Raw genomic sequence first — 8911 nt, 5'->3', positions numbered from 1 at the left:
TGCCAGTGACAAAAAGGAAATACAACTGACAGCTAAGGAAGCAGAGGAGGATGGAGCCTCTGGGTTCAACCAGCCATCCCCACTGGACCCACCTGGGAAAACACTTTGCAGTCCAGAGGTGAGCAAACAACAGGAAAATATCTTCTAACAGAGCAAGAAGGCAAGCAGCTTCAACCCAAGGCCACCAGTAAGAAGATAAAGTATCCTCCCTTCCCCCCTTTACATCAACGCCCCTGTTCAGCATGAAGAAGCCAGAGAGTTGGCATCTAATTCCCAAATCAATAAGACAGTTGGTTTAATTACCATTGGAAAATGCTTGTCATTCCTCTGTACCTCATCATTTCCTTCACCTGCTCCCCCCACCGACCAAACTGTGCAGCTCTGCAGCTGCATCCTGGCCCATCCTCACCCTTCTGCCCCCAACCCTCACCTCCTTGTACCCCCAATATGTTTATCCCAATTAAAAAAAAAGTATTAAAAAAAAAAGAAAATTGGAAGCTGTCAAAAAGGGACTAAAACACATAAAGACGGACATCCTAGGAATTCATGAGCCAAGATGAATTGGTAGTGGTCATTATGAGTCAATCACGAGATATACAATGCTGGGAATGACAAATTGAAAAGAAGTGGCGCAGGGAGCTCTGTTGGCCTAGTGGCAAGAAGCTGCACTGCAATCCCAGAGGTACACGGTTCAAATCCACCAGATGCTCTGCTGGAGAAGGAGGGACAATCTCCTCCTGTACCAGTCAGATCCGATTTGATGGCACACACACACACACATAGTAAAATAAAAAAGGGGGGGGGGAAGAAAAAAGGAGAAGTGGTACATTCATTCTCAAAAAGAAAATGTAAAGATTTATGTTGAAGTATAATGTGAGTGATGTTAACCATACCTATAAAATGAAGACCTATTAATGCAATTATTCTTCAAATATGCACAACCACCACAGAAGCCAAAATATGAAGAAACTGTAGATTTCTACCAGCTTTTACATCTAAAATGGACTGATCATGTAACCAAGATGCATTAATAGTAACTGATGAATAAAACACCAAAGTTGGAAACAAAGGAAGTGAGTGATAAAATACTACCTGTATAAGTGTCCAGGTCTTTCGTTTATAGGATCACTATGAGTAGCCTACAACTTGATGGCACTTAACAATAACAACAGCATAGAAAGAGAGAGATCAGTTGGCCTAGTGGACAGAAAGTGATGCTCCCAAGCCAAAGGTGGGTGACTTTAATTTGTGGCCCTCAGGCCTGTTTTTAATTTCTGTTGGTCAAGCATTCTTCTAGGTTGTATAGCCCTCATCTGTCCACTTGCTGTACAGAGGGAACTCATGATTGCTGTGAAGCTGAACACCATGACACTGATGTGTCAAATGTGATAATGGTTACTCATGGTGGACAGTGTTTGGTGGAGCTCCCCAGTTAAAACAAGCTTGGAAGAAGGAGTGGCATCCACTTCCGTAAATAGCTTGCCTCCAGAAACTCTAAGAACTTGGAGAAAAGATGAAAGTTATACAAGTGTCCAGGTCTTTAGTTCATAGGGTCGCTATGAGTCGCCTACGACTTGACGGCATTTAACAACATACATATACAAATAAGATTTTTAATACAACTGTTATTAAAATATATGCACTAACAACTAAGCACGATAAATTGTTCGGAGATTCCCATTCTTCTCAGGGTTAGCCAGTTTGTTGTGATACACACAGTCAAACGCCTTTGCATAGTCAATGAAACACAGATCGACATTCCTCTGGTACTCTGCTTTCAGCCAAGATCCATCTAACATTAGCTATACTATCCCTCATACCATGGCCAATTCTAAATCCAGACTGCACTTCTGGAAGTTCTCTGTTGATGTGCTGTTTGAGTTGTTTTTGGATAATTTTCAGCAGAATCTTGCCTGCATGTGGTATTAATGATATTGTTCTATAATTTCTGCACTCTGTCGGATCACCTTTCTTTGGAATGGGAACAAAAACAGATCTGTTCCAGTCAATTGGCCAGGTGATTGTTTTCCGGATTTCTTGGCACAATTTGGTGGGCACATTCAGGTCAGTGTCTGTTGAAATATGTCAACTGGTATGCCATCAATTCCTGGGGCCTTATTTTTTGTCAAGTCTTTCAGAGCAGCTTGAATTTACGCAAAACTTATACTTGGACCAGGAGGCAAGTCATCAGATCAGAGCAAGGAAACACTACATGTTTCAAAATTGGGAAGGTTGTACACCAGAGATGTGTCCTATATCCATACCTTTTCAATCTATGTGCAGGACAGATTATCCAGGAGACTGAGCTCTGAGGAGAAATGTGGCATCAGGATTGGTGGAAGATCCATCAACAATCTGCATTATGCAACTGACACAACCCTGCTTGCTAAAACTGAGGAGGATCTGAAGTGCTTGCTGCAGAAGGTCAAGGACTGTAGCCTTTAATATGGATTGAGGCTCAATATCAAGAAAACAAAGATTCTCACCACTGAGCCGACTGGCAGCATCACAATAGATGGTGAAGAGACTGAGATTGTTAACAGCTTTAGTTTGCATGGCTCCAGAATAAACACTCTTGGTACTAGTAGCCAGGAAATTAAAAGACTAATTGAATTGGGAAAGTCTGTTGTCAGAGATCTATCCAAAGTACTGAAGAGCAATGATGTCAGTCCAGAGACTAAGGTGCACCTGATGCAGGCCATAGTCTTTGTTATTACTATGCATCAGAGAGCTGGACAGTGACTAGGGATGACAGAAGGTGAGTTGATGCCTTTGAGCTGTGGTGTTCTAGAAAAATATTGAATATACCATGGACTGCTAGGAGAACAAACAGGTTTGTTCCAGAGAGGGTAAAACCAGGCTGCTTGTTGGAAGCAAGGATTCTGAAGGATTCTGATATCTGACATACTTTGGATATGTTGCAAGGAGAGAGATGTCATGCTTGGGAAGGTGGAGGGACAGCGCAAGAGAGGAAGACCCTCAATGTGATGTATTGAGTATTGATTCAATCACTGGGGTAATGGGGGTAGGTGTGTCAGACACAATAAGATCGGCACAGGATAGAGCAGGGTTTAGGGCTGTTGTACATAGGGTCGCAATGAGTTGCAGGTGACTCAACAGCACAAAACAACAAAAACAACTAAGGTCAAAGATGAGGAAATTGAGGAATTCTATTAACTTTTGCAGTTTGAAATTGAATAAGTATGCAATCAAGACGCATTAATGATAAATGCTGATTGGCTACAAAAGCTGGAAACAAATAGTCATCAGAAACTATAGACTTGGTGACCAAAACGAAGCTGGAGAGCGAATGACATTTTTGTACATTCAGTGATCTATTCACTGCAAATACATTATTAAAGAAACACAAATGGCAATTATATACATGGACCTCACCTGACAAACTGCACATAAACCAAACTGACTACATCTGGATAAAGAATCGGTGGAGCAGCTCAGTATCAGTCAAAACCAGGTTAGGTACTGACTGTAGAACAGACTGTCAATTATTCATGTGCAGGTTCAAGTTGGGGCTGAAGGAAATTAATACAAGCCCTCAAGAATCATAGGTCTATCCCACCTGAATTTAAAACTCATCTCAAGAACAGGTTTGCAACACTGGACTCTTACGTTTGAAAACCAGATGAGTTGTGGATAAGAACTAGCAGAGGGGAACTGGAGCAATAGATCACCCCAATCCACATGCTGTCTATTTTGGTGTAATCATTTGGGTGTGTGAAGCTAAAGCAAAGCCGACTCAGGCAACAGCTCATCCAGCTGCTCCCCAGGTAACAGGAAAGGAGCAGCCTTATACGTGTTGTGGGGGAGGAGTCGGAGAAACTCCAAGTCCAGTGGATCAAAGGCATCAGAATATTACCCGACACCTGCTTGCTACCCACACTTTTCCTCACTCAATCTGGGTCAGTGCTGGAGGAATGGCAGAGACCAGCTGTACCTTTCTGGAAAATGAAACACACCTTCCATTTCTTTAGGTAAGCCAGACTATGCTGCTTAGAATTACCTGGGCGTTATACACCTTTGAATTTGGCACAGAAAAAAAAGAAAATCAAGTAGGCAAACTCAATCAACAGCTGAGGATGAGCTCTGTGATCTTTCAGATCCCCTCACTACCATGCACATCTACTTGCAAAATTCACAAAATCAAATCACGAGCGCACACGAACATATCTGGAGATTTTTTTTCTCCAAAATATACCGGGCAAGCATTGGTCCAGCCTCTTGGACCATTACAGGACGCCCTCCAGGCCTGCCCTGCCTCAGGCTCACCTCGGAGGAGGCGATCCCGACCTTCTCCGGCCTCTTGGACCATTACAGGACGCCCTCCAGGCCTGCCCTGCCTCAGGCTCACGTCGGAGGAGGCGATCCCGACCTTCTCCGGCCTCTTGGACCATTACAGGACGCCCTCCAGGCCTGCCCTGCCTCAGGCTCACGTCGGAGGAGGCGATCCCGACCTTCTCCGACCTCTTGGACCATTACAGGACGCCCTCCAGGCCTGCCCTGCCTCAGGCTCACCTCGGAGGAGGCGATCCCGACCTTCTCCGACTCGTACATGAGGGATAGGGACCTGTTGGTGCTAGAGGTCGCAGCCTCGGCGCGGCGCAGCACCTCCTGCCGCAGGCTTTGCTGTCGGTCTGCGGGCGCGCCGGGTCCACCTGGAAGATCACGGCCTGCCTGGCTGCCCTCATCCTCGGCATCATCGTCGAACGGGTTGTAGCTTTTGGGGTAGGCTGACATAGTGCTGGCGTTGGTCCGAGAGCCTGGCCACTGTCATAAGTCCACCGCACGCAGGTCTCGGCCGCCGAACTGAGCTCCTTCCGGGATGCGCGCGCGCAGGCGCGGTAATGATCCAGGAGTCGAGCAAGTGCCTAAAGACGAGAGGGGGAAGCCACCGCGGGCTCTACCCACAACCCGCGCAGTGGACTCGCCCGAGCCGAAGCCCCACCCACTGCCTGCAACTGCGGTGACGTGGTGTGTGGCCGGCTGTGCCTGCGCCTGCGCTGGTCGGACCATTGCGGTGGCTGCTGCGCTGCGGGACGCCGATTGATGATGGCGGCGGCCGGCACCCGGGGAGGTAGCGGCGGCGGAGGCAGTGGCTCCGGTTCTGGTTCCAGCAGCGGCGCCTCGCGGGGCTTCTACTTTAACACGGTCCTATCATTGGCCCGCTCCCTGGCTGTGCAGAGACCGGCATCCTTGGAGAAGGTAGTAGTAGCCTTGTCCTGAGGGCTGATAGAGGGGCCCGGGCGGCTCCGCCGGGAAGCGGGCGGGGGTCTGTAGGCGGTGGTCACGAGCTTTCTGTGAAGGGCAGGGGGACACCCTGGAGGTGCTGAAGGCGCCTGGAAGGGTCAGGGAGGCCCGAGGCCAAGGACGAGCGGGCGGGGATTTGTCACCAGGCCCCTTATTACATCTCCGGGCGGAGGCCGGAACACGGCGGCGGCGGTGGTGAACCGAGGCTTCAGGGTTCAGAACTCTCCGCTTCCTGGAGTCCGGCCGTGTATTGTTCGGTGACCTTGGGGAGGTGGGGGATGCTTTCGTCTGCTTTGCTCGTGTAACGGGACTGTCCAGAAGGAACAGATGAGATCTTGTGTCAAAGCCCTTTCTGGACACGAACTGGCGGCTGATGAGGGTTGGAGACCTGAGCATTTGAATCAGGAGCTGTGAGCTAGCTGTTGGTGGACTGATGGTTGCTTCAGAGGAGAAAGGAAACCTTGCTGGAGAAGCAGCTTGTATCCTGAGAGGTGAAAAACATTTAAGAGATGTGACATGGGAGGGTGGAAAGAACATACATTTTTAGGGTCGATCGTGGGTGAACAGTGCCTTAAACCTGTTTTTAAGATGATTTTTTAAAATATTTTAATTTATTTATTTTTCATTTCAATGAACATCTGCAGAGATTTTGGAATTCCATTCATTCATTGTTGCACCCTTCTCCCCGCCCCCCCCCCCCCCCCCCCCCCCCCCCCCCGTTTGCTCCTCTCCCTGAAAAGCAAAAGAAAAACTCCCTCATTGGTACACAATCCCCCCCGCACCTCCCCCAATCCCACCCCCAACCCCAAATATAATCCACTCTGCAACCCTCATTGCGTACTCCTACGATAAACATAATGCCCTAAAATATAATACTTTTAAACTATTCTCTCCCCCATAGACTTCAATGCCGTAAACATATTTCGTCCAGTTTTTCTCGGCCTTACCCCCACCCCGATGCCAGCCTCATTCTACAACACTGGCATCATATAGCATTTGTCCCTTTGTGACTGAGATATCTCACTCAGCATAATGTCCTCCAGGGTCACCCGTTTTGAATAATATTGCATGAGTTCCTTGTTTTTCAATGCAGCATAGTATTCCATTGTGTGGATATACCACAGCTTCTCTACCCATTCGTTTGTTGATGGGCATTTAGGTTGTTTCCAACTCCTTGCTATTGTAAATAAAGCCGCGATAAACATGGGTATGCATATATCTACTAGGATGTCATTTATGGTCTCTTTAGGGTATATTCCCAGTAGTGGAATTGCTGGGTCAAATGGTATCTCTATTTGCAACTTTTTGAGAAAGCGCCACATCGCTTTCCACAGTGGTTGCACCATTTTACACTCCCACCAACAGTGAATAAGGGTTCCAGTCTCTCCACAACCTCGCCAGCATTTGTTGCTTGCTGTTCTGTTAAATTTTGCTAGTCTTACTGGAGTGAGATGATATCTCATGGTTGTCTTGATTTGCATCTCTCTCAGGGCTAGGGATTTTGAACATTTATTCATGTGCTTGTTGGCCATCTGAATGTCTTCCTTGGTGAAGTGTCTGTTCATATCCTGTGCCCATTTTTCAATTGGATTATTCACCTTTATCTTGTTGTGGTGCTCAAGTATTTTATAAATTTTAGATATAAGTCCCTTATCTGACATGTCATTACCAAACACTTTTTCCCAGTCTGTGGCTTCCCTTTTTACCCTGTTAGAAAAGTTTCTGGATGCGCATAGGGATTTGATTCTTAGAAGGTCCCATTCATCTATTTTATCTTCTCCTGGTTGTAAAGTTTTCAGAACACAGGGAAGACTCTTTATGTTGTGGATTAGGACTACTAAAGTTTTTCCAAGCTTAAAAATATGGAACGCTTCACGAATTTGCTTGTCATCCTTGCACAGGGGCCATGCTAATCTTCTCTGTATCGTTCCAATTTTAGTATATGTGCTGCCGAAACGAGCACCAAGATGATTTTTTAATTGAGGTGGAATAGACTCAAGGTCCTGTTTTGGTTCTTGTGCATTTGGTTTCATCTTTTTCCTTTTCAGTTTGAACTTGCACATGAGCAATTGATGGTCTCTTCAGTAATCAGCACCTGGCCTGATTTTGATCACTGATAATGAGCTTCTAGAATGATGTTTCCCACAGATGGTAGTCAGTATGATTTATGGGCATTCTGTCAGGTGAGGTCCATGTGTAAAGTCACCTTTGTGTTTCTTAAAAAAAATTAGCCATTATGAATAGATCATTGTATGTCCAAAATTCAGCCATTCCTTCTCCAGCCTCATTGACCACATGGCAACTCACAACAACAGTAACAGTGTTTTCACCTACCGCCTGTGGAAGTCACTTACTACTTGGACAAGTTACTTCATTTCTGAGCCTCTGCTTCATTTAGCAAGATGAGCTTGTTCTTAGGGCTTAAATGCGTTTAAGTATAAAGCATATCACACGACAAGGCATAGGATAGGTAGGTGATGTGCAGTAAAACTCGAGTGTCTCTCCGTGCCAGTCTGTGATGAGACTCATGACTGTGTGCTAGCCTGAAGGAATGAGATTAATTTTCCACATAGCTTTCTAGCAGGTGGAAAGAGGAGACTCTGACAGCAGAGCAGTTGAGAATGGTTTTGTAGCTTCGGCGATGGAGTAAAGGCCATTGTAGCCAGGTTGACAAAGCAGTTTAGTCCACAACAGCTTACGTTTTGAGACTTGATATTGTCACCTTTAGGGCAATACCATATTGACTTCTAATTAAAGAAGGAGGAAAATGAAAAAAAAAACAAAACAAAACTCCAAAACATGCTTTTTAGAGAGAATACCATTGGAATTTAAATCCTGTAATTTTGGCTTAAAGGAACACTGGACACCCAGATATTAAGAAATCATTGTTGTTGTTAGGTGCCATTAGAGTCAAGTATGACTCATAGTGACCCTGTGAACAACAGACCTGAACTCTGCCCTATCCTGTGCCAACCTCACAATCTCTGGCACGCTCTAGCCCATTGTTGCAGTCACTATGACATTCCATTTGGCTGAGTGTCTTCCTCTCCTTTGCCATCCTCCCACCTTTCCAAGCTTGATGTCCTTAACATACACAAAGTATGTGAAAGGAAGCTTCGCTGTCCTTGCCTCCAAGGGGCACTCTGGCTGTACCTTCTCCGAGACATACTCTTCTCCATCACCACAGTTCAAAGGCATCAGTATTTTATCTGTCGTACTTAATCAAAGTCCAGCTTTCAGCAGCATAGCAAGTGACTGAATAGATCTTGGTCTGAATCAGGTACACCTTAATTCTCAAGCATTCATAGTTAAGGTTCAAGATTCAAATTAGCAGCTACTCTGTGGGAGAAAGATGTGGCAGCCCATTTCCTAAAAGATTAGAGCTTTGAAAACCTTTGGAGGCAACTCTACCTTGTCCTCTAGGATCTTAGTGAATCAGAATAGATACAGTTGGTAGGCTATAGCACATTAGTCAGTGTGGCTTTTTCTAGTTATTGGCTTTGTAACTTTTACCATATACAGAAGGGCCATGCAGATAGGATGTGTAGAATGTTAATATGAGGGTTAGTCTGGCATGTTGCAAAGTGACTGGTCCTTGGAGAGGGACATCATGTTTGGCAGAGTGGAGGGACAGCACAGGAGAGAA

The 8911-nt window shown here is 45.8% G+C and overlaps 2 protein-coding genes across 2 annotated transcripts in view; one reads left to right on the top strand and one right to left on the bottom strand.

The window, feature by feature from the left end:
- The window catches only part of SNAP29 (synaptosomal-associated protein, 29kDa), a 50730-nt gene extending 45975 nt beyond the window's left edge, over positions 1 to 4755 (bottom strand). The window contains exon 1 of the mRNA XM_006894564.1: positions 4534 to 4755. Within this exon, the coding sequence (XP_006894626.1) occupies positions 4534 to 4755 (222 nt within the window). The remainder of the gene's footprint in view (positions 1 to 4533) is intronic.
- A 309-nt stretch (positions 4756 to 5064) lies between these two features.
- PI4KA (phosphatidylinositol 4-kinase, catalytic, alpha) overlaps positions 5065 to 8911 on the top strand; it is a 196063-nt gene continuing 192216 nt past the window's right edge. Inside the window, exon 1 of the mRNA XM_006894563.1 lies at positions 5065 to 5220. Coding sequence (XP_006894625.1) covers positions 5065 to 5220 — 156 coding nt within the window. The remainder of the gene's footprint in view (positions 5221 to 8911) is intronic.

The sequence above is a fragment of the Elephantulus edwardii genome, unplaced genomic scaffold (genome assembly GCF_000299155.1).
Source record: "Elephantulus edwardii isolate Elephantulus edwardi_28Jun2011 unplaced genomic scaffold, EleEdw1.0 scaffold00146, whole genome shotgun sequence".
NCBI classification, from domain to species: domain Eukaryota; kingdom Metazoa; phylum Chordata; class Mammalia; order Macroscelidea; family Macroscelididae; genus Elephantulus; species Elephantulus edwardii.
Note: the sequence above shows the minus strand (reverse complement) of the source record. Positions and strands in the feature narration are given on the sequence as shown.